Genomic DNA, 26,797 nt, shown 5'->3' with positions numbered 1-26,797 from the left:
GATATCCCAACCCAATCTCGTCCCACCTGCCAGCACCCGGCCCATATCTCTCCAAACCCTTCCTATTCATATCTCCATCCAGATGCTTTTTAAATGTTACAATTGTACCAGCCTCCACCACCTCATCTAGCAGCTCATTCCATACATGTACCACCCTCTGTGTGAAAACGTTGCCCCTTAGGTCTCTTTTGTATCTTTCCCCTCTCACCCTAAACCTATGCCCTCTAGTCATGATTTTATATACCTCCATAAGGTCACCCTCAGCCTCCGACACTCCAGGGAAACAGCCCTAGCCTATTCAGCCTCTCCTTATAGCTCATATTCTCCAACCCTGTCAACATCCTTGTAAATCTTTTCTGACCCCTTTCAAGTTTCACAACATCATTTCAATAGGAAGGAGACCAGAATTGCACCCAATATTCCAACAGTGGCCTAACCAATGCCCTGTACAGCTGCAACATGACCTCCCAACTCCTGTACGCAATACTCTGTCCAATAAAGGAAAGCATACCAAATGTCTTCTTCACTATCCTATCTACCTGCGACTCCACTTTCAAGGAGCTATGAACCTGCACTCCAAGGTCTCTTTGTTCATCAACACTCCCTAGGTCTTTACATTAAGTGTATAAGTCCTGCTAAGATTTGCTTTCCCAAAATGCAGCATCTTACATTTATCTAAATTAAACTCCATCTGCCACTTCTCAGGATCAAGATCCTGTTGTAATCTGAGGTAATCTTCTTTGCTGTCCACTACACCTCCAATTTTGGTGTCATCTGCAAACTTATCTCTTATGCTCACATCAAGGGTAGAAGACAGAGGGATTTGGTGGAAAGTTGTTTTTCAGACTGGAGGCCTGTGACCAGCGGAGTGCCATAAGGATCATTGCTGGGTCTGTCATGTTGCAGGTGTACACATCTCTGGTGTGGCTGCACTTAGAGTGTTGTGTACATTTATGGTCGCCGCATTATAGTAAGGATATGGAATCATTGGAAAGGGTGCAGAGGAGATGTATCAGAATGTTGCCTGGTATGGAGGGAAAGTCTTATGAAGAAAATCTAAAGAACATGAGGCTGTTTTCATTAGAGAGAAGAAGGTTGAGAGGTGACTTAATTGAGACACACAAGATGATCAGAGGATTAGATAGGGTGGACAGTGAGAGTGTTTTTCCTTGCATGGTGCTGGCTAGCATGAGGGGACATAGCTTTAAATAGGACAGGTGTCAGAGGTAAATTCTTTACTCAGAGTAGTAAGGGCATGGAATGCCTGCCTACAACAGTAATAAACTTGCCAACTTTAAGGGCATTTAAGTCGTCATTGGATAAACATATGGATGATAATGGAATAGTGTAGGTTAGATGGGCTGCAGGTTGATTTCACAGGTAAGCACAACATTGAGGGCTGAAGGGCCTGTACTCCGCTGTAAGGTTCTATGATTTTTCTGTCTGAAAAGAATAGGGTCCTGTGTACATCCAGTATGTGTGTACATACCTACGCAGCATCAATAACCACAGTTTGCCACACTATGAGCTTGACTAACTACCCTAAATTGTTTGCTGGTGTAATTCTTCATACACTCAGTTATTTAACAAATGCTGTCCAATCTTGTGTCACCCTGTAAGTGTGTAACTGCAAGTTTGCCACCCTGTCATCCTGACTGACTACCCTGAACTGGTTGTCAGTGTAATTCTTCACAAACTCAGGCTTATTTAGCAAAGGTTTTTCAGTAATATCTAATGTTGAACACTGATTTGACTTTTGCAAATGTTGACTCTTGGTGGGGTAGTGTTTGTGGCCTATGTTAATAAAGCCATTTTAATGGCACCTCCTTCATACCTCCAACCTAACTGATGTCTTGTTTGCATGGGTTTGCTTCCAGCAGAGCTGATCTATTTTCTGCTATTTACACCTATCACTAATACTATTAACAACTATTCATCACCTTAGGTATCTTCTCTTCTACTACTGGCATTTCCTTGTTTCCCACACCCTCATCATCTGTCCTGTTTATCCCTCCTCCCCCTTTGTGTACAGCATATAAAAGAAAATTCCACCCCAATCACTTACAAAGTATCATATTGAACTACAAAATTAACACTGCTTTACTCTCTCCATAGATACTTCCAGACTTGCTGAGTTTGTCTAGCACTTCCCTGTTTTACATTAGATCTCCAGTATCTATAATACTTTTTAAAAATATTGTTATTTATTGGTGGAATAACCGGAAGACAAATGAATATGCTAATTGTGAAACGTGAGGGGATGTTTCATTTTTGCAAAGTCATGGCAGGAGATAAGACAATGCTGATGTTGTAATAGAGAAAATGTGAGAATTAAACTCTGAGACCAATCAAATCTAGATAAATTGGAATCAAAGATTGGTATGAAAAACTATGACAGAAAAAGAAATTGTCTTTAAAGAGAAAACAGTTCACGTACTATCAAGCTATGATCCCATGATGACAAAATAAATGGTAAACGAATACAGAACTCCCTAAATTAAGTAAAAGATGGAGTGTATGACAAACAGAAAGATAGCTGTTAGGTGCTATGCGTAAGGATGGTTAATACAAGTAAGAACCACACAAAATGAATCTAGCACGCTCAGCAGCAAAGTGATAAACCTAATGAGAAAATCCAAGAGTGAATATGAGAAGAGACAAGATAAAAGGAAACCTAGAAGCAGAAAAGGATGGTAAAAGGAGAAGTTGAGCTGATTAGAGACCAAAAGGGGACTTGAGTTGAGGACATGGTTAAGGAAATGAGTACTGTGCACCTGCTTTTGTCAAGAAAGACGATGTTGCCCAGGTCATAATGAAAGAGGAGGTAATTGAGACACACTGGATGAGATACCAATTGATAAAGAGATGATCTTAAATAGGCTGACTGTATTTAATGCTGATAAATCACAGAGTTATAGAGATAAACAGCATGGAAACAGAGCATTCAGTCCAAAGTGTCCCTGCCGACCAGATATCCTAAATTGATCTAGTCCCATTTGCCAGCACTTGGCTCAAACCTTCTAAACCCTTCCTATTTATATACCCATCCAGATGCCATTCAAATGTTGTAATTGTACCAGCCTCCACCACATCCTCTGGCAGCTCTTTCGATGCATGCACCACCCTTTGCATGAAAAAGTTGCCTCTTTGGTCCCTTTTAAATCTTTCCCTCTCACCCTAAATCTATGCCCTCTAGTTCTGGACTCCCCCACCCAGGGTAAAGAACTCATCTATTTATTCTATCTATGCCCTTCATGACTTTATAAACCTCTATAAGGTCACCCCTCAGCCTCCGATGCTCCAGGGAAAACAGTCCCAAACTATTCATCCTCTTCCTGTAGCTTAAACCCTCAAACATTCAGCATCTCCCTCTAGCTCAAACTCTGGCAATATCCTTGTAAATCTTTTCTGTACCCTTTCAAGTTTCAGAACATCCTTCCTATAGGTGGAAGACCAGAATTGCACACAATATTACAAAAGTGGCCGAACCAATGTCCTATATAAGTGAAAGTGAGTACTGCAGATGCTGGAGATTAGAGTCAAGAGTGTGATGCTGGAAAAGCACAGCAGGTCAAGCAGCATTCGAGGAGCAGGAAAATTGACGTTTCAGGCAAAAGCCCTTCATTGGGAATTCCTTATGAACGGCTTTTGCCCGAAACATCGATGTTCCTGCTACTTGGATGCTGCCTGACCTGCTGTGCTTTTCCAGCACCACAATGTCCCGTATAGCTGCAACATGACCTCCTAACTGGTATACTCAGTGCTCCAATCAATAAAGGAAAGCATACTAAATGTCTTTTTCACTATCCTATCTACCTGAGATTCACTTTCAAGGAACTAGGAATGTGCATTCCAAGGTCTCTTTGTTCATCAACACTCACCATTAAGTGCATAAGTCCTGCCTTGATTTGCCTTTCCAAAATGCAGCACATCGCGTTTATCTAAATTAAACTCCATGTGCCACTCCTCAGCCCATTGACCCATCTAATCAAGATTCATAGAACATAGAACATAGAACATAGAAAAATACAGCGCAGTACAGGCCCTTCGGCCCTCGATGTTGCGCCGACCGTAGCCTACCTAACCTACACTAGCCCAATAACCTCCATATGCTTGTCCAATGCCCGCTTAAATGACCATAAAGAGGGAGAGTCCACCACTGCTACTGGCAGGGCATTCCATGAACTCACAACCCGCTGAGTAAAAAATCTACCCCTAACATCTGTCCTATACCTACCACCCCATAATTTAAAGCTGTGTCCCCTAGTAACAGCTGACTTCATTAGCGGAAAAAGGTTCTCACTGTCAACCCTATCTAAACCCCATTGTACTCTGAGGCAACCTTCGTCACTGTACACTGCACCTCCAATTTTGGTGCCTCCTATGTTCATGTCCAAAATCATTAATATAAATGATGCAATACAGTGGACCTAGAACCAGGATTGGTAGAGATACAGGATCAAGAGTGTGGTGCTGAAAAAATATTGCATATCAGGCAGCATCCGAGGAACAGGAGACATTCACCTGTTTCTCGGATTCTGCCTGACCTGCTGTGCTTATCCAGCACCACACACTCGACTTTGATCTTCAGCATCTGCAGTCCTCACTTTCTACTACTTGGTAGAGATACACAAAAAAAAATTTTAGGCTGAAGTGAAAATATAGGCTGAAGTTACAGAAGCATTGGCCATAACATTGCAATTCTCCTTAAATGTACGGATGGTGTCAGAAAACTGGAGAACTGTAAACGTTATGCCCACGTTGAACTGAAAATAGATGTGCCAAGACAAACACTCTGAAGAGGTTGGACTCAAAACAGACTCTTGAACAAGAAGCAATATTGACTTTGTTTTGTACGAACCAAATGAAATGATTTAAAGAAATAGAAACCAAAGCAGAAATTGCTGGCAAAACTCAGCTAGTCCAGAGAAATTCGAAATAATGTTTCAATAGACAATAGACAATAGATGCAGGAGTAGGCCATTCAGCCCTTCGAGCCTGCACCGCCATTCAATATGATCATGGCTGATCTTTCCCAATCAGTATCCTGTTCCAGCCTTATCTCCATAACCCTTGACTCCACTATCTTTAAGAGCTCTATCCAATTCTTTCTTAAATGAATCCAGAGACTGGGCCTCCACTGCCCTCTGGGGCAGAGCATTCCACACAGCCACCACTCTCTGGGTGAAGTAGTTTCTCCTCATCTCTGTCTTAAATGGTCTACCCCGTATTTTTAAGTTGTGTCCTCTGGTTCGGCACTCCCCCATCAGCGGAAATGTTTCCTCCTGCCAGAGTGTCCAATCCTTTCATAATCCTATACGTTTCAATCAGATCCCCTCTCAGTCTTCTTGACTTTTTTTGTGTGTATCTCTACCAAGTAGTGTCAAGTTTGGTGACACTTCATCAAAACATCATAAAGAAATAGAATCTGTTTTGTCAGTGCTGCAATTCTTGCTCAAGCAAATGTGTAAGGATAAAGCCAACAACTACTGATAAGTCAGTATTGCTGTGGTGGTCAGAACGATTTTGGAGACAGAGGGTTGATTTTACCTGTCTTTAGGTGAAGGTAATGTTTTCAGTGAGTTTCCTGAAGGGTTTCCCATCATGGTTCACTGTGATCTTTCTCATGCAAGCACTACTGCCCTAATTGTTGATGCATCCAGGCTCTGCATGCTTGCTTGATTGGCACTACATCCACAAGCATTGACTCCTTCCAACATCGATGCTCAGTAGCAGCAGAGTGTACTATCTACAAGATGCACTGCAGAAATTCAAAGATTTTCGGACAGCACCTTCCAAACCCAAGACCACTTCCGTATAGAAGTTCAAGGGCAACAAATATATGGAACACCACCACCTTGAAGTTCCCTTCCAAGCCACCATTCTGATTTGGAAATGAATCGCTATTCCTTCACTATTGTTGGGTCAAAATCCCAGAGTTTCCTCCCTCATGGCATTGTGGGTCAACCTACAGCAAGTGGACTGCAGCGGTTCAAAAAGGCAGCTGACTACCATCCCCTCAAGGGCAACTATGGAAAGGTAATAAATGCTGGCCAGACAGTGACTCCCATATACCACGAGAATGAATAAAAAAAATCATGTGGCAGCATAGGTGGAAATACTCACTGCTGCTGCAACCATGCAACATCCATGCTTCTGACATCATATTTAAACCCAGCTGTGAACCACTTCAAATGCAGCAACTGGCCTTCATTCTGTGCTTTTAGACTATTTTGGGAAAAGTCTAGAATGGGAAGTAGGCATCTCACTCTGGCAAAAGGTACCTGGAGGTGTTGGTGGAGAGGAGTGCCATCCTGTTTCCTGTGGATCAGTAATGGAGGCTGCATTGCTTGCCTAACCAGCCTGGACCAACATAGTGACCCAGGTCAATGTTGTTTGACACACCAAAAGAAATGCTCTGTAGTGCTGGAAGAAGGTTGATAATCTTCTGTGGTCCTTGAGGATAAATACTACCATCTCTCTGTTTTCTTATTCTCACTCTAACTCTGCCGCTGCAATGTCATGACATAACTGAGAGGATTATACCAATAATCATGCCCCATTGTTCTGTAAGCATCACTGAAATTTAAAGAAGTATAAAATCCCAATGAGATCACCAAAATTACTAATTTGTCTGACTGTTTGCTTTTCAGGCCAGAATCAGTTCATTCAGGTTTTGTCATTAACAGAAAGCAACTCGATTACACTTAACTTTAACAAGAGCAGTGAAGGAAATCATGTCTAATATACCATTATGCATCTTAAATTGTACCCATTCAAAAGCCCAAATACACTCACTCACTCACACACACTCTCTCTCTTTCTTCCCCCCACCCCCCCTTCTCACATACACACTCTCTCACATTCTCACACATGCACACACAATTAAGACAATCACATGGTCAAACACAGTGTAGAAAAAGAATATAGACAGGTTAAACAAAATTCTGAAGATGACAAGCCCAAATTTCAAGATTGGGTTAAATTGTGTCAGAGTCTTTTGTTGTTTTTGCACTTATGGGACACTGTTGTCTGTTGGGTGAAAGTTGTTATTAGTTTGATGGTTGATCAAGTGGACCTTCTCTTGTAACAAAATTTTTCTGGAGATCTGTAGTAATCTTTGAGTGGTGATCCTTTGCTTTTGTGATTGTATTTGCACCTGAGTCAGAAGATGCATTTTGAAGTCCACCCTGATATTACCGACATGAAGAAACCTGATTGCTGCCTTAGTATTCTGTGAGATGTTAACATCGATTTCAGTGTGCACTATATGTGAGAACCAACTTTACTTCTTGGGTGATAGAATCCCGCAATGAAGATGGCTATAACACAAAAAGAGGTGATTGCATCTTGACCTGCCAGACTGTAATTTAGGCTGTGAGTTATCCTGCAATATTCAATAAAGAAAATGTGTTAAGATACAAAGCCAACAATAATGCTACAACTATTTCTAGACTTCTATTATAAACCTATTAACTCTGTTTTAAAACAAAATATAAACTTTGCCAATTTTAAAAATATAGAGGAATTTAAATATACCGACTACGCCAATAACATGAACATAAGCGTTTCTAATTTGTGTTAGTAAATGATGAGTGTTTTACTTTTTCCAAAATTCAGTAATGGTTACCTACCTACTTGTCAAATGTCGATTTTATTATAAAACATTTGGATACTTTCTGTACCATTTTGCAATGTCAGAATGCTGAAACTGATTCAGGATTAAGTGTCTTGCAAAGTTAATATAGTTGTGATCTCAGTTGTTGTTGCTGCTGGAGAAGGGCCACTCAAAGATTAGGAAGGTAGTCTATGTGTGGAGCTTCAGGAGATGGGGGAGATACTAAATGAGTATTTTGCATCAGTGTTTACTGTGGAAAAGGACATGGAAGATATAGATTGTGGGAAGTAGGTGGCGACATTTTGAAAAATGTCCATATTGCAGAGGAGGAGATGCTGGATGTCTTGAAACAGATAAAAGTGGATAAATCCTCAGGACCTGATCAGGTGTTCCTTAGAACTCTGGGAAGCTACGGAAGTGATTGCTGGGCCCCTTGCTGAGGTATTTGTATCATCAATAGTCACAGATGAGGTGCCGGAAGACTGGAAGTTGGCTAACGTGGTACCACTATTTAAGAAAGGTGGTAAGAACTTGCCAGGGAAGTATAGACCAGCGAGCATGACATCGTTGGTGGGCAAGTTGTTGGACCGAATCCTGAGGGGCAGGATTTACTTGTATTTGGAAAGTCAAGGACTGATTAGGGATAGTTGGCATGGCTTTGTGTGTGGGAAGTCATGTCTCACAAACTTGATGAAGTTTTTGATGAAGTAACAAAGAGGATTGATGAGGGCAGAATGGTGGATGTGATCTATATGGACTTCAGAAAGGCATTCAACAAGGTTCCTCATGGTAGATGGGTTAGCAAGATTAGATCTCATGGAATACAAGGAGAGCTAGCCATTTGGATATAGAACTGGCTCGAAGGTAGAAGACACAGGATGGTGGTGGAAGGTTGCTTTTCAGACTGGAGGCCTGTGACCAGTGTGGTGTGCCCCAAGGATTGGTGCTGGGTCCACTACTTTTCATTGGTTATATAAATGATTTGGATGTGAACATAGGAGGTATAGTAAGTAAGTTTGCAGATGACACCAAAACTGGAGGTGTAGTGGGCAGCAAAGAAGGTTACTCAGATTACAACAGGATCTTGATCAGATGGGCCAATGGGCTGTGGAGTGACAGATGGAGTTTAATTTAGATAAATGTGAGGTGCTGCATTTTGGGAAAGCAAATCAGTGCAGGACTAATATACCTAATGGTAAGGTTCTGGGGAGTGTTGCTGAACAAAGAGACTTTGGAGTGCAGATTCATAGTTCCTTGAAAGTGGAGTCACAGGTAGTTAGGTAGTGAAGAAGGTGTTTGGTATGCTTTCTTTATTGGTCAGTGCATTGAGTATTGGATTGGGAGGTCATGTTGTTGCTGTACAGGACATTGGTTAGGCCACTTTTGGAATATCAGAAGGATGTTGTGAAACTTGAAAGGGTTCAGAAAAGATTTACAAGGATATTGCCAGGGTTGGAGGGTTAGAGATATAGGAAGAGGCTGAATAGGTTGGGACAGCTTTGCCTGGAGCGTTGGACACTGAGAGGTGACCTTATACAGTAGAGGTTTACAAAATCATGAGGGGCATGGATAGGGTAAATAGACAAGGTCTTTCCCTGGGATGGGGGAGTCCAGAACTAGAGGGCATAGGTTTAGGGTGAGAATGGAAAGATTTAAAAGGGACCTAAGGGGCAACATTTTCATGCAGAGGGTGGTGCGTGTATGGAATGAGCTGCCAAAGGAAGTGATGGAGGCTGGTATAATTGCAACGTTTAAAAGGAATTTAGATGGATATATGAATAGGAAGGATTTAGAGGAATATGGGCCAAGTGCTGGCAAATGGGACTAGATTAGATTGTGATATCTGGTTGGCATGGATGAAGGGTCTGTTTCCATGCTGTACATCTTTGTGACTCTATGGCACTAAGTCAGATTCCAGAATGAAACCTGGCTTGATAGATCATATTATTTCTTAGCTTAATATGATGTACTTTTACTGAACATCAACACAAGGCTGCAGATGTGTTTTAATAATAAAACATGTCTATTGCATATGCTAAAAATGTCTATATATAGCACTGTTTGTTGGGCGCTCCTCTGTATCAGGAATTTAACATCAGCACTTTAAGGGAAGGTGTTAATACAGTGCAACATGTTTACATTGTGATTAAGTCCTGCACTTATTTTTTTAATACATGGGGGTCACTTAGTTGGTTGGATGCATGGTTTGCAATGCACTTTAATGTCTTAACTGCGTGAGTTCAATTCCTGCAGTGGCTGAGGTTATCATGACCCACTCTCCATCTCAACATCTCCCCTCGCTGGAGGAATGCTGACCCTCATGTTAAACCATCACCAATCGTTTCTGTCTAATGAGAGAGTAGTCCTATGGTCTGGTTGGACTATGGTGACTTTATCTTTACCTTACTGAGCAAACCAGCAATCTATGACCACTATCATTCTTGAAATATAAGGCCTGATTAACAAAAATGAAGAATTGTAATTGTTTTGAAACTTAGTGGGATTTGATGACCCACCATGTCATTAGTGTCTGAAGGATCTGTCTTGATTGTATTTGTCATTTAATGTTCTCAAGATATTTGATCATAATCTCTGACCCATTTTTGCCATATCCTAATTCTGAGTATCCTAACTGGTATTATTGTTTGTTCAGAACTTTGAAAGCTTTTCACTTTATTTTCTTACTAAGTACCTTGGATCTCGCTCTTTGCCTACTTTAAAAGTAAATAATTTCTCGCTAGATTGCAATGCAAATGTTGTGCTCTGGTCAGGGACTGTAATAGCCTTCCAATATCCATTCAAGATGTGGCTACACAAATTTATAATAGAAATGTGAAAGTAAGGGCTTATTGTATAATTTTAAGGACAGACTTGCACTGGAGCATTTTGATGCCATGACAACTTTCCGTAACCCTCCTTTACATGAATACTATTCTTGGTCTTGATACTGCATTGAAACTTAATAAGTGATCACTTAGTTGATAAAAATCAAAGTATCATACTCCATTTTGGGGTACACATTTTGTCACAGCTGGTGCAAAGTGCATTGTATCAAATTATCCACTTGTACTGAATATCCACTTCTTGCATTCAGTTTTATTGCAGTCAGAAGAAGTAAATATCGTTTAGAGTACTATAGGTATGATTGGTTGATTCGAATTTCTACCTCATGATAGTAAAATGGGAACTGAATAAAATCCCCTACTCATCCAATCTGTGTCATCCAAAAACTATTAATAGTTTTGTCTTTAAGTATGCAGTATTAGGAGATAATAGTTATCATTCTATCTAATATTCCTGCTGTTATTAATGTTATTTGAAAATAAACTAAAGTACATTTTTTTAAAAATATAGGAATACAGCAGAATTTGCACGTTGTTCTTATTATGGACTGCACCAACTCCAATTTTACAATTAATTGTGAAAGTAACCCAGCTTTTTACAAGAAATGTTCTGTGCAATGGATGGAAGGCTGGTCTAATAGCAGCATGAAGAAAGTAAGTTGAAAACCTCAACACTATTCCCACTGTTCCTATAAATATCCAGCTCTGGTTAGTCTCCCAAGATTCCTTTTGAAGGCATGATTGAACCTTTTAGATGGGTTCTACCCTCAGAGGAAAATATAATTAGGAACAGTTTTCAAATTCATTTGCTGAATATGTAAATCCATGTGGAAAAAAGAATCAAATCATTTCTGTTTGATACCTTTGGGTCTGGTTAGCTCAGCTGGCTAGACAGTTACTTTGTGCATTATATTAGTGCTAACAGCATTGGGCTCAATGAGGTCAATTTGGGACTTACCTCCTTGGCTATTTCTGGTTAAAAAAATCCTGGAACTTTGCAATGAAGAAAAAAAAATCGATAGAATGCTGGAGTAACTCAGCAGGTCCGGCAGCGTACGTGGATAAACCATTAGTATTTGAGCCTGGTGTAACTTCTGAAAGATGTTGGAATATGGTTTTTAATGTTTACTTTTGACAGAGGCAAAGGAGGAGCAAGAGGGCAGATGGTGTAGTGGAAAAATCTAAAGGGTTGTTAATGGTGGTGAAAGAGAAAAACAATGAACAATGGGTGTAAAGTGTGAATGGAAGGAATGGGTCCTCTTTAATGAGAGCAAAGTAAACCATGCAGACAAGACTTGTCTATGTGTGTGTGGGAAGGGGTGGAACGTGGGTAAGCAGGAGTGGTAGAAGTGGGGAGGTGGGGAGAGGGTGTTAAGAAAAATGGAGAATAGATATATTGCAGTCAGTTTATGAAGTTATGGAATTCAGTGATGATCACTTTGAGGCGGTAAAGTGCTAAAGTGGAAAATCTTAAAAACCACACAACACCAAGTTTTAGTCCAACAGGTTTATTTGAAAGTACGGGCTTTTGGAGTGACGCTCCTTTGTCAGTTAGCCAATGGGACAGGATCATAGGCTACAGAATTTATAGTAAAAATTCAAAGTGTCATACAACTGATGTGATGTATTGAACAAACCTAGATTGTTGTTGAGTCTTTAATCACTTAGAATGGGGATGCATGTTTCAATTGATTACTATTTAATCCCAGAGTTTCTTTCAAGTCACAGATCTGAGATAACTTAAGGTGTCAGTAGAGGTAAGTTAGAGTCTTTCTGGGGTACAGATAGACTCTAACCTCATATCTTTAATGCTTTGTCTGAGCTGAGATGTCACCTTTTTTAAGATGCTGATAAAACCTCAAGTTATCTCGGGGCTGTGACTTGAAAGAAATTTTGGGATTTACATATTAATCAATTGAAACCTGCATCCATTCTAAGTGATTAAAACTTAACATAATCTAGGTTTAGATTAGAGTGGTGCTGGAAAAGCACAGCAAGCCAGGCAGCATCCGAGGAGCAGGAAAATCGACGTTTCGGGCAAGAGCCTTTCATCAGGAATAGAGACAAAATGCCTGCCTCTATTCCTGATGAAGGGCTTTTGCCCGAAACATCGATTTTCCTGCTCCTCAGATGCTACCTGACCTGCTGTGCTTTTCCAGCACCAGTCTAATCTAGACTCTGGTTTCCAGCATCTGCAGTCCTTGTTTTTACGTAACAATCTAGGTTTGTTCAGTACATCGCATCAGTTGTATGACACTTTGATCTTTTACTATAAATTCTGTGTCCTGTGATTCTGCCCCACTAGCTATCTGATGAAAGAGCAGCACTCCAAAACTTGTACTTTCAAATAAACCTCTTGGACTCTAACCTGTTGTTGTGTGATTTTTAACTTTATCCATCCCAGTCCAACACCAGCACCCGCCCCCCATCACAAGTGGAAAATGGGTGTTGTACCTTGAGTTTGCTTTCTGCTTCATTGGAACATTTCAGCAGGTCAGGGAAAGAAATGTGAGCATGATAGTGAGGTGGTCTATTGAAATAGCAAGCTGCTGGGAGACAGACAGAGGTGATCTGCAAATTGGTCACTTGCTTTAAGTTTGGTCTCATTGATGTAAAGGAAACTGCATTGTAAGCAGTGAATTCAGTAGACTAGATTGAAATAAGAGCTGAAAAATGTGTTGCTGGAAAAGTGCAGCAGGTCAGGCAGCATCAAAGGAGCAAGAGAATCGGTGTTTCGGGCATAAGCCCTTCTTCACATTTTTCAGCTCTGATCTCCAGCATCTGCAGTCCTCACTTTCTCCTAGATTGAAATAAGTACAAGTGAGATACTGCTTTCACCTGAAAGGTGTGTTCAAACCCTGAGATAGTGAGGAGGCATGAGGTGAATGAGTAAGGATTACACCTCCTGTGATTGCATGGGAGAGTGAGGAAGTGTTAGGATTGATGGAGGAATGGACTAGGGTGTCGTGAAAAGAATAGACCCAATGAACTGCTGCAATGGAGGGGAGGGGAAGATGTGCTTGACAGAGACATCTGCTGGAGGTGGTGGAAATGGTGATGGATGGTCCTTTCAAGGTGGAGACTAATGGGGTGGAAAGTATAGACAAGTGAAAGCCTACCATTGATCTGAGATGGAGTGAGGGCAGAGTGAGGAGATGGGTCCGTCATGGCTGAAGGCCTGCCAACAGCAATCGGGAGAATTTCTCCTTTGAGCAAAACGGAGGTCAATCACCGGCAGCATGATGGAAAATGAAGTCATCAGAACAGATGCAACAGGCAGTGAAGCTAGGAGAATGTAGTGAAACCTGCGTGAGAGGAAGTGTAGTCAAGGTAACTGTCGGAGTTGATGGACTTGTAATAGGTATTGATGGTCAGCTGATCTTCAGAAATGGAAACAGTGACTTCAAAGAAAGGAAGTGAAGAATCAGAGCTAGACCACGTGAAGGTGAAAACTGGCAGCAAAGCTGATGAATTTTTCCAATTTCGGACATATAATTAGTTAACAGTCTACAGTCTAATTAGTTAACGCACTACAAGACTCCTGAATGCGCACATATACAGACAGACAGACACAGATAGAAAAGAAATCATGGGTTTTATGGTTAGAGGGAAACACAGGGAAGGCTGCTCAATGGTCCCTGTCCACAGAGTTCACTGAGATGCTCCTTTTGGCTTGCAAGTACTTGTTGCTTCTCGATCTTCCTCCTCCAGGTACTTTCACTTGATTACAGGAGTTAAAGCAATTGGTTCACAACTTATAAATTTTCAGACTTATTGCGTAAAAGCAATAATTTCCAGCAATTGGTGAAGGAAAGTAAATTGGCTTTCTTGTTGAACAAACAACAATGTAAATAGCATTCACTATAAGTGCTTGTAAATTGCTTTCAACAAGTGCAGCAATCCTTTCTCCAATCTTTCTTTTTCTCATTTCAGTATACAATCAAAAATCCAGAAGGTAAAAATATGAAAAGATGTTGAGAGACCCCACATGGCTGTTAGTACAGAAAAAGCAATTGCCCCTGTAGGATAAGAAAAGCAAAGTGCTGCAATAGTTTCACAGTGCAGAACAAACATTGTTAAGGCATGGGTTAAATATAACTGGAGATAGTTTCTAATCACATTGTTCAGAGATGTTGTTATACAGCTTTGGAGCAGATGGGATTTGAACCCAGGCCTCCTGGCTCAGACGATAGTACCACTGTGTCACAAAACCTTCTGTTTAATGTCCAGAGTCACTGATTATAATGGCTGATTAGGAAGAATCATATTCTGATTATATTGGAAATCTGGCATTTGTAAACTAGTATTTCGGCATTTGGATCCTGATTATGATGGGGTTGGATTATACGTTGAGTGCAGGCTATCTACATCCAAGTGTAAACGACAGGGGTGAACCCATCTCCATTTAGCTGGCATGCCCTACTTTCATTTCTCAGGCCCTTTAATTAGTATGCAGTTGGACTTCCATCGTCTCCAGGAGGAAGTCTTGCCTATTAGAGCTGCTGGACAATTGGAAGACATCGTCTCTGCATACCAGTAATGGCAGCTGGAGCAATAGGCATGGCTGGGATTGCAGGTATGCCAAAGAGGTGACACTCTGCCATGAATCTGTACTTGTAAGTATGTTTGGGATCTTGTCTGATTCCAGTGAAGAGGTTTGGCGAATCTATTAGGGATTTTGGGTAGTGATGCGAATCTGTGAAGGGAAAAGTATCAAGAAGGTCCTTCAATTGGCACTGGAGGCCTGACAAGAGATATCCCCAGAACCCTGAAGGGTAAACCTGCCAGATTGCATGTTGAGCATGTAGCAGGATGCGATCCTTAATTTAGCATTTATTGTTCCATCTTAAAAACTTTAATTAGGCCAGAGTGAGTAATTGCCCACTGATATGAGTATGGTGGAATTTTAAACACAGTTTGTGTAAAGCACGATTCAATTTTCTGCAATAATTTGCATTTGTTTTGAAAACAACAAGCGGAAGACAGATTTCATCCAGAAAATTGACTTTGCCCACAGTACAAATGAATCACTGTTGGTAGTTTCCACTCAATTACAGATTTCCACTCATTTACAATCAGGAAACTGCAAGACTTAAGTTGCACTGCAACATTGTGCTTTGATTTCTTTGTAAAGTTTGCAATGCAAGCTTTAACTTTTGACACAGTCTTAATTTTAAAAGAAAATCCTCTGATGTTTTAGAAAAAGTCAGATCTAGGCAGCTGAAGGCTATTTCACCAGTGGTAGAGATGGAAGTGGAATTAAGTTGTGGAACTGGACATTGGGAGAAGTGAATAGCAGGTGACTGTGCAGATATTGTATTTTACACCATCACTCAAATTCCAAATTATCTGCCAGAAATCATTTCATATAAATAATACATTAATGTCAGCAATCTGTTTCATCAGTGTAATTGGTTATTTTGTCTGCAAAGAATTTACAAAGCCTTCATTAGATCTGATGGTACACTTGTCCTTTAAATTTAAAGGTTATAGATTCCAGTAACTATCCCTGCTGACACTGTTTTGTGAATAAGATGATTCAATTGGTTATTCCATCATAACTGTGTTACCGGTTCTTTATCTACTCTATATAGTCTTTGTTCATCTTTTACTTGCATATGCATATCTTCAAAAAGATGTGTTACGTGAAAACAGTTACAAGATTATTATATTGCAAAAATCTTATTTTTTCCTAGATTCCAGAAATGTTACTTTCACTGAACTGCGTATCTGAGAAGAAAGAAAAAGGACGTCGGAGTTCAATTTCTGGTCTGTTCATTATTAACCTAATGTATGATGTGGGTTGGAAGTTAAGTTTATGTTCATAGCAGTTCCTCTATGTCCGAATAATAATTCATATGCTTCATTTTATGTGCACTTAAACTGGAACTGGAATTGAAACATCAATTTATCCATTCCATGTTTCAATGTTAGGATTGATGCTGGAATTGAAAATTTAGTAAATAAAATTCTTTACCCATTTACTTCAGTTAAATAACTTAATTATTGAACGATGAACAATAATAGAATTAGTTCAACTTTTTTACACCTTCATCACCAATCAAGTTGCATTGTGATGTATATATTGGATTCTTTCACCTTCAAAACTTGCATTTTTGCATCAAGACATGTGCTCCTAACTTTTTACAGCACTTTTGTTTTAACTGAACAGATTTATGGAAAATCACAGCTTTTGCACCGATGTGGTTGAATGCTTCTGCAGTATTGCTTTATCAAAATCATTTCGTTTTGTACTGTTTCAGTATGTTAGAGCTGAAAAGACTGTGTGTTATTCTATAACAAAAGAAGGAGTAGCATCATATTTGAATTAAAATCTTAACATTTTAGCATGATTTCTCAGTGCAACTGTCACTCCTGAAATATTTTATGACATTGATACTTTGTTCTATTTGCCAGTCTTCAAAATTATGGAACAATAAATGATGTTATTTAATTAAATTGATTGATATGGCCAAACACAGAAGATAAATGCATAAATGTAGCTATTGATACATTTTGGTTTCAAAACATCTTTACTAATTCATTGTTCAATAATCAGTAGTTATAAGCAATTGATGGTATGATACTTGAGTACAGCTGAAAAACTGCACATTTTATTGAAGCTTTTCTTATACTTAGGACAATTGTAGTGGACAGTTCATATAGACATTTTCTCTCCTACATTAATAGGAGAGAAAATAAATATTACTTAAGACTCCTCTTTTCGAATAGCAATTTTTCCTCATAATTTAAAGTCTACCTTTATGGCAACATCCTCGTATATCTTCTCTGTAATCCTTTGGTGTGATCATATCCTTCTTGTAATATGTCGCCACACACAGTTCACAGTTGTCTAGCTGTGGCCGAACCAGTGTTTCATACAGATCAAGCCTAATCTCCCTGTTCATATTCTGTAGCTTGGCTAATCAAGGAAACAGAGCTGTAAACCGCTTTAACCATCTCACCTCTGTTATGCTGGCTCTTGAGGCTTTTGGATATATGCTCCTAGATCCTCCTTTACTTTGGAATCCTAGCATTTACTGTCTATTCTTTTTCTTTGCTTGCCCTCCCCAAATCCATTATCTTCCACCACTGTGAATATAATTTACTTTGCCACTTTTTTGGCCCATCGGACCTAATCTTTGTTGCTTCATTATTCAGTAAGAAATACATGTCACCATCATTAACTTTAATTGGGTGGGCAGATATCTGACAGGTGGAATACAATGTTAATAAATGTGAGGTCATACATTTTGGTAGGATTGACAATAAAAAGGACTTTTATTTGAATGGTAAGAAGTTACAGCATACTGGGTGTCCTTGTGCACGAATCTCAGAAAGTTGGTCTGCAGGTACAACAGGTAATTAGGAAGGCAAATGAAATGTTGTCCTTCCTTGCTAACGAGATTGAGTTTAAAAGCAGGAAGATTATATTGCAGCTGTATAGGGTGCTGGTGAGGCGATACCTTAAGCACTGCATGTAGTTTTGGTCTCTTTACTTGAGAAAGGATGCACTGGCACTGGAGGGGGTGCAGAGGAGGTTCACTAGTTGATTTCGGAGTTGACGGGGTTGGCTTATGAGGAGACACTGATTGGGATTATGTGCATTGGAATTCAGGAGAATGAGGGGTATCTTATAGAAATGTATAAAATTATGAAGAGAATAGATAAGACAGATGTAGAGAGGACGTTTCCACTGGCCGATGATACTAGGACAAGAGGACATAGCCTCAAAATTAGGGGGAGCAGATTTAGGACTGAATTGAGAAGGAACCTCTTCACCCAGAGGATTGTGAATCTATGGAACTCCCTGCCCAGTATAGTCGTTGACATTATTTCAGTAAGTGTTTTTGAGGCTAAGTTTTTTTTTTGAACAATGGCTTACTCCTGCTCCTAGTTCTTCTGTTCATGTTCTATTGTCATTTCTCAGAGTCAATAGTTAACATTAATGTTTTTTTCTCAAAGCAAAACTAATACTGTGTAATAATAGTACACAACTATATTCAAATCAAGTTCAGGTTTATGCTGGAAACTTGGTATGTGACCTGAATCATTGTAGGTTATTAGAACTGACACTTCTTAGAAGAACTGATCATTTTCACAGAGTTTTCAAAATTGCAAAATTACAACTAGTACAATTTTGTTACTAATGTGAAAGTTTCAAATTGTTACATTTTAGGACTTCTTAAATGTAGACAGAATAGCCTAAATTATCGCCTCCTGTACCATAACACATCAATGATTTTGTGATTTAAGTTAAAATAAAGTAATGAATGGACTCATTGACCTGTTCGACAGTCTGCTGGACAATAAGGCCCGTTGCCTTGATTTCTCTGAGTACAAGAGGATCCTAAGTTGTGATTTGATGAGAAGGTGCTAGATGTTCACACCCGTGGACAGTGGTGCAGGATTTGGTCTCCAAGTCTAATAATATGTTAGAAATGTTAGGTTTTATAAATGGTTATGCTTCAACTGTCTGTTTAATTCCAAGATAGAATGGAGTTGGAGAGTCTACAATATAAATGGAAGCACAGCATCAGGAAACAGAGGCAGAAAGATGCAGCTAGTCCTTCACCTGGAGCAGAGAAAATGCTTACCTTGTTTGCTTTCTGATGAGATTGAGTTTGTGAGGATTTTAAAGAGGCTACAAGGTTCTCTTTACTTGGGCGAGAGAAATAGAATCTCCAGTGTAAAGTAGGTTTTCAAATTAGAAGTTACACAGCTGGGAAAAGAAAAAGTAAGTGAGCCATTTGAAGCAGAGAGTAGAAGTATGTGGGGAATAAAGTGTCTAGTTAGGGGACAGTGAAGTGTAACTGTAGCATGGAGATTTTCAGTTATTTTAAAAGTTAAATGGAGAAACTTTTGAATATATTTTACCTGCAAAAATAATTTTTGGTCGATATTGTTTTCACTACAGTAAAATACTTAATCGTGTGCTGTGATCTTTACAGTCAGTTATTGTAATCCAGATATCTTTTTGAAAGTTATTGGTCCCAATGGTCATCGTAACAATTTAAATATATTCAGAATTGCAAGACTAAAATTAATTTTCCATTGAGAATTTGTAATACCCTGCATGTGTATAATATTTATCTGTTGTGTACTGCCAGCTTATGCACAGAGGCAGGAAATATCCTGGCAATGTAACAGTTCAATGGATTTAATTAGTTTATTGGATGTTCATGTAACCAGTAATGTAATAAAATGGAGGTTATGGTATATTGTTATTATAATTAAGAGGATTGCTGAGTAATGTCAAGTCTCACTTGATATATATAAAATAGTTTTGCAGTCATTGATGAAGTGATCTGTTTCAGAAATCTTGTCAAATTCTAACTAGATTCAGAGTTATTGGTGTTTTTTTCTCATTATCAATATTACATAAGAACTTTCCTGAGTGACCTCGTCAGACTCTCTTGTTTTGATATATCGTGCTATTGTAACACAGTGCTTGGAGTGATCTCAAACTGGGCAGTAGTGTTTGAGCTATGCAGCTTGGAATTTGCATTTGGATATTTTAGGAAATAACATTAAAAATCTTGGTAGCTTAGACCAAATGTATTCTGGCAGAAAAACCTGAATGTTTGTGAAACTACGGTCATCTAATGCTCTGAGTTTGCCTCTGTGGGTATTCTACGACCGGTATATATGAACCAAACTTTAAGTGGAAGCTTGAACGTAACAGATCTCAGAAAATTAGTTTCAGTGATGTATGGATGAATGCAGATTGGTTTCACATTGCATGATATGTGACATGAGTTTTTTCTATATAAAGGTGTGCAATAATTCAAATCCAGTATTGATTTAAACCTATTTCAATAACAATATATTTCTTAAAACACACAAATGTGCTATCAAAAAGGGATACACTTGTATATCATGGTTGTTAAAACTTATTGCCAATGGTTGTTTTATATAAATTACTTGATTCAAGAAGGCTACAATGCATAGTTTCACTATCTAAAAGATCTATAATCTGGTGCATATCATCTAAATGCAAATTTTACTACTTGCTGATGCTGTGCTTCCATTTGCAGGTGATGCTGATCTAACAAAATCTTTCCTGATGATTCATGAGTCTTGCAAAATATATGGAGCTACTCCACACCGATACATGATTTTCTTGAATGTGTATAACTCAATCTACAATATCAAGAAAAGTGACTTAATCAAACGGCAGAGTCATTTACAGGTACTGTACATTAATCGGAACAATAAGAATAATAAAATTTGAATGAACTGCAATAGCAGAAATCTCCAGTTTTTAATTCTGTTTGGGATATAATTGATTGGAATATTCAGATGTTCAAATGAAAGGCTTCTAAATCTAGCTGTTTTTCTTATTAAGGATGCTGCATGTTCTCCTGAATATACATTACAGCATTTTCAGTTTTTGTTACTTAAAGTCAATTATGAAGTAAATTTCTTTAATTCATTCATGCGATGCAAACATTATTGGTGAAGCCAACATTTATTGCCCATTCTGAATTGCAATGGATAATATAGTGGTGAGTGCCGTCTTGAAAGCTGCAGTTGCAGCGGGGATGCCCACAAGGCTGTTAGGAAATTTCAGGATTTTGTCTCAATGTCTTTAAAAGAGTGACAGTAAAATTTCAAATTAGGATGGTGTGTGATTTACAGGAATTAGCATCTGTGATACTGAGGATCTCACAAGGAGATAGATCAACCACTTAGTACTCTGGCTGAAAGTGGATGCAGATACTTCAACCTTGCTTTTCCTACTGATATGCTGGGCTCCAACCTCATCATTGACGATTGGAATATTTGTGGAGCTTCCACCTTCTGTTAATTGTTTAAATGTCTGTCACCATTTACGACAAGGTATAACAGAACTGACCCTTTGGTTGTAGTTTTCCCGTCAGTTGCATGCTTGTTCTGCCATTCAGTATGCAAGAAGTCCTCCTTTGTAGCTTCACCAGACTGAATCTAATTAGGAAAGCTTGATGCTCTTGGCATTCCCTTCTGAACCAATGTTGATATCCTGGCTTAATAATAATAATAAAGTGGAAAGTGTGGGATGACATGAAGTTACAGATCGTGATTGAATGCAAATCTGCTGCTATTGATGGTCCTCAGTACCTCCATGGATGCCCAGTTTTTGAGTTGCTAGATTGTTTAAATTTATCCCATTTTAGCATGATGATAAGACCATAATAAGAAATAGAAACAGAAGTAATAGGCTAATTGGCCCCTTAAGCCTACTCTGCCATTCAGTAGGATCATGGCTAATCTGATATTCCTCACTTCCATTTTCCTGTATTTTCAGGGTAATCCTTGATTCCCCTAATCTATCAAGAACCTATCTATCTGAGCCTCAAATATACATTAAGAATCTGCTCCCACAGTTCTTTGTAGCATGGAGTTCTAAAGACTCTCAGCTCTGTGAGACAAGAAATTCTTCCTTATATCATTCTTAAATTGGCACCCCTTTATTCTGAGACTATGCCTTCTGATAAAACATCCTTGCCGCATTTATCCTGTCAAGCCCCATAGGAATCTATATGTTTCAATTTGGTCACCTCTCATTCTCCTAGCCTCCAAGGATTAGAGCCCCAACTTATACTACCTACGAGAAGTATATAAATTGATGCAGAAATTCATCAAAGATCCTGAGACAGTACCTTCCAAACCCATCTAGATGGGCAAGGCCAGCAGATATATGGGGACACCACCTCCTGTAAGTTCCCCTTCAAGTCCTCACGATCCTGACTTGGAAATGTATCATCTGTTGCTGGGTCAAAATCCTGGAATTCCCTCCCAGAGGACATTGTGGATTCACCTACAGCACATGGACAGCAGTGGTTCAAAAAGGCAGCTCACTGCTACTTTCTCAATGGTAACTGGAAATGGGCATTAAATGCTGGCCAGCCAGCAATTCCACGAATGAATAAACAAAAGCTTAAGTTATAACAAAGCAGGCCAGCAACTCTACAGGGTAAAAACAATGACTGCAGATGCTGGAAACCAGATTCTGGATTAGTGGTGCTGGAAGAGCACAGCAGTTCAGGCAGCATCCAAGTAGTTTCGAAATTGACGTTTCGGGCAAAAGCCCTTGCTTTCTGGTTCAACTTAGAGCTTGACACTTGATCTCTGCTCTCTCCAACACCTTTAGGATCTTTTCTTTCTACTCAGGCAGCAGGCTTTATTAACTTTGGTTTCAAACATACTGAGCACCTTGGTTACTGAAAATTGCTGCTTCTTAACTCTTTCGAAACCACAGCATGATCAGTGATATTATTACATTCTGACTTGCCTGGGTGAGGAGGGGCTTGTTTTTAACTGGTTTAAGAGGTGCATCATTAATCTCTAAGTGGGTCTTAGGAGTGATATGCATTGACTGTTGTCACTTCTCTCTATCTCGTGAGGTGTTCCTTAAAGTGTCAATCCTCTTCATTATGGCTTGTTACTGTTGCTTTTACAAGTCCTTACTAAAACAAGCTGATTTGATTAGAATAGGGAGATCTATGCTGGCAGGCCTCCATTGTTGATACTCTTAAGTTTATCATCTCAGTTTTCCCATAATTGATGCAAGTTCCTGATTAAATGAAGCACTTGCCGCTGACCATTTGTTCTTTCTTCAGGGCAATTTGTCACTTGACACAAATTCCTCACTAGATCAAATGCTTGATCATTTGTCTTTAGAATCTGTTCGGTGATTATTTTTGTTTCTGTGGTTGTGCATGCCCAGATTAAATTTATTTTATTAAAAAATAAAGGATAGAGTGGAAAAGATAGCTCATAGCTTCAACACTATATAAATTGATGCAGAAAATCACAAAGTATTCATATAAACAATTGTTATACAGTGTGTAAAAGGGATGAAGTGGTCAGATATCCTAATACATTCAGTCAATCCATTGTCCTGATAAAAATCTAAAGATTATACAGTTACAAACTTAAATATACATTGTTACAAAGGTAACTTAAAGATTAAGTTTAGTCTGATCTAATTGCTTCTCTTCTAAGATACTGCAAATGAAAACAAAAACCAGTGCAGAGTACAGCTGTTACAATGATTTTCTTTCCCCAGTAACACCCTCTCTGTTTCTCTGTTGCCTGATAAGGATTCAATGAGCTGGGAAGGCAAACTTGTCTTCTTCAACTTTGAAGATTGCATGTTTTCACATGATAGCTCTGAGGAATGGAAGTGAATTAAACAGGGACTTCTGGCATTTGCCCTGTAATTTTGAAACATACTAAACCCCATGGTGCGCTTATTTTCAAATGAGGCTAAGGAGAGTCACATGATATTTAAAGTACTAAAACCTAGTACAGTTAATATTATAATAAAGAAATGCAGATGTTAGAGTTTTGAAACAATACCATGAATTGCTGGCAAAACTCAGCAGGTCTAGCAGCATCTATGGAAAGTAAGCAGAGTTAACGTTCTGAGTGTGGTGAGTAGCAGCTAGGAGAAAGTAGTATTTACACTGAAGGTTGAATTGGAAAGGGTGCAAGGGGAATGGGAGAGATGAATGGATAGATTGAGATGAAACCTAGAGAGCGAGATATGTGAAAGGGTTTGGTAAACAAGGCAAAAATAATTAGCAGACCAGACGGAAAGAAACAAAAACAGAAGTTGCTGGGAAAGCTCAGCAGGTCTGGCAGAATTTGTGCAGAGAAGTCACAGTTAATGTTTTGGGTCAAGTAACCCTTCTTCGGAACTGATGGTAGCTAGGAAAATATTGGCTTATATGCAGAAGATAGGTGGGGGAAGGGGTTAAGGAGTAAACGATAGGCAGAATGGAGTTCAAAGAGAAAAGAACAGTTGGACAGACAAAGGAATGGATTACTATCTGCCTGGGTGGGTGAATAGCTGTTAATGGAGACTGTTAGTGGCTAATAGTAGGTGATGCGTAATGGCAGACTGAGATAATAAGGCCTGGTGTATGGGGAAAGGGAGCTAGGACATGGGAGAGTTCAGGCCCTAAAATTATTGAACTCAGTATTGAGTCCAAGAGGCTGTAGGGTCTCCAGGTGGGAAATAAGATGAAATTCTATGAGCTTGTGCTAAGGCTTGCTAGAACACTACAGCAGGAATGTTGGTGTGAATACAGGGTGGTGTGTTGAAGTTGCAGACAACTGGAAGCTCGGGGTCATTTTTATAGACAGCATGTCAGTGTCCTGCAAAGCATTCACCCAGTCGTCTTGGGACGGACCGCAACAAACACCACTGCATTCCTCTCTAGACTTCCTTTACGTAGGTATATTCCAGAAGAAGGTGGCAGTTTTGTCCCTTCCACAGCCTCTTGGAGGGCAGCATGTGGTGGCACAGAGAGTCCGTATATGCGTAAATGATCTCACAGGCAGAGCTCTTCTCACCACCAGCCAGGCCATGTCTTGGTGCTTGTTTGAAATTTCTGGCGATGAGGCATTCTGCCAAATGACTTTGACAGTCTGCCCAGGGAACCGCTTGACAGGATCTGCCCTCTCCTTTCCTTGTGGTCAAAGGTACTTTCTACACAAATTTTTCCACGAAGGACAGAACGGTCCAACTACGTGGAGAGTTCTGCAGCAGGGAGGCCAGGCCCATCCATTGCAAAACTGGTCGAACATCAGTACGTAGTGACACTTGGTGTTTGTGTACTGAGGATCCATGCACAGCTTGATGCAGCCACACACGAAGGTGGGCATCAGGGTGAGGATAGTGTTGGGTGTGTTTTTTGCACACTTTCTCCAGATCTTTATACATGGTGTCTCTTTGATCTCCACGTAAAGTGGAAGATGGCCCAGGTGGAGCAGTTCGAGGAATAGGCCAGACCTGCTCCATGTATGACAATACCGAGAATACCTCACACCGGATGGCCAGGTTTTTACCCGCGATGGAGACCATTGCTCCCATTTGCCCAGTTTCTGCCACGCTTCGGTGACATGGTCCTTCCAAGTTTTGGCATATACCGCAGCCCCTCCAAACCAAATGCCCAGCACCTTCAGTTGGTCTGTCCTAAAAGTGGAAGGTATAGAGGATCGTCAGCCCAGTTTCCGAACAGCATTGCCTTGATTTACCTTGGCCCCCGAGGACCGTTAAAACTGGTCACAGATGCACATGAGTCTGCGCACTGACAGCAGAAAATGGTGACATCATCCATGTACCGGAGGCCTTCACCTGTAGAGGCCCGCTGCCAGGAATAGTCACCCCTTTCAGACTCACATCCTTCCTGATGGACTTGGCAAATGGCTCTATACAGCATGTAAACAAAGCAGGAGAGAGTGGGCGGCCCTGCCTGACTCCAGATTTGATTGGAAAGCTTTCTGATTCCCACTAATTGATTGAGACTGTGCTAACGCTGTTGGTATAGAGCAGTCATAGAGTCATAGAGATGTACAGCAGGGAAACAGACCTTTCAGTCCAACTCGTCCATGCCGACTAGATAACCCAACTTAATCTAGTCCCACTTGTCAGCAGCCAGCCCATATCCCTCCAAACCCTTCCTATTCACGTACTCATCCAAATGCCTTTTAAATGTTGCAATTGTACTAGCCTCCACCACTTCCTCTGGCAGCTCATTCCTTACACATACTACCCTCTGCGTGAAAAAGTTGCCCCTTAGGTCTCTTTTGTATCTTTCCCCTCTCGCCCTAAACCTATGCCCACTAGTTCTGGATTCCCCCACCTCAGGGAAAAGACTTTGTCTAGTTATCCTATCCATGCCCGTCATAATTTTATAAACCTCTATAAGGTCACTCCTATGCCTCTGACGCTCCAGGGAAAACAGCCCCAGCCTTTTCAACCTCCTAACTCCTGTACTCAGTATTCTGATCCATAAAGGAAAGCATACCAAGCACATTCTTCACTATCCTAACTACCTGCGACTCTACTTTCAAGGAGCTATGAACCTGCACTCCAAGGTCTCTTTGTTCAGCAACAGTCCCTAGGACATTACCATTAAGTGTATAAGTCCTGCTAAGACTTGCTGTCTGAAAATCGAATCCAATTGCAGATTCCCTCCCCAAAGCCCATATTGCAAAGAACATCTCTCAGGGTACATCTGTGATATCCTGTCAAAGGCTTTCTCCTGGTCCAGGCTGATGGTGCAAGTGTCCACCCGTCTGGCTTGCTTGTAGGCGATCGTATTCCTGAGGAGTGCAAGACTCTCAACGATCTTCCTGCCCGGTACAGCACAGGTTTGGTTGGGGTGAATCACCAATCCCAGAACAGACCCGACCCAATTGGCAATGACCTTTGACAAGATTTTGTAGTCCACATTTAACAGCGAGATTGGTCGCTAATTTCTAATTTCCTGCCTCTCCCCATTCCACTTGTAGATGAGGGCAGGCAGGAGATATTTGCTGCTTGGAATCTACTGTAATCCAG

The 26,797-nt window shown here is 40.1% G+C and overlaps 1 protein-coding gene across 2 annotated transcripts in view; it reads left to right on the top strand.

Moving 5' to 3' along the window:
- Positions 1-26,797, top strand: part of dync2h1 (dynein cytoplasmic 2 heavy chain 1) — a 571,463-nt gene that overhangs the window by 198,999 nt on the left and 345,667 nt on the right. For both annotated transcript variants that reach the window (XM_072577509.1, XM_072577508.1), the window contains exons 53-55: positions 10,973-11,115; positions 16,158-16,230; positions 20,499-20,653. In XM_072577509.1, coding sequence (XP_072433610.1) covers positions 10,973-11,115; positions 16,158-16,230; positions 20,499-20,653 — 371 coding nt within the window. The remainder of the gene's footprint in view (positions 1-10,972; positions 11,116-16,157; positions 16,231-20,498; positions 20,654-26,797) is intronic.

Source organism: Chiloscyllium punctatum, chromosome 9 (genome assembly GCF_047496795.1).
Source record: "Chiloscyllium punctatum isolate Juve2018m chromosome 9, sChiPun1.3, whole genome shotgun sequence".
Classification (NCBI taxonomy): Eukaryota; Metazoa; Chordata; class Chondrichthyes; order Orectolobiformes; family Hemiscylliidae; genus Chiloscyllium; species Chiloscyllium punctatum.
This window is presented reverse-complemented; position numbering and strand designations above follow the sequence as displayed.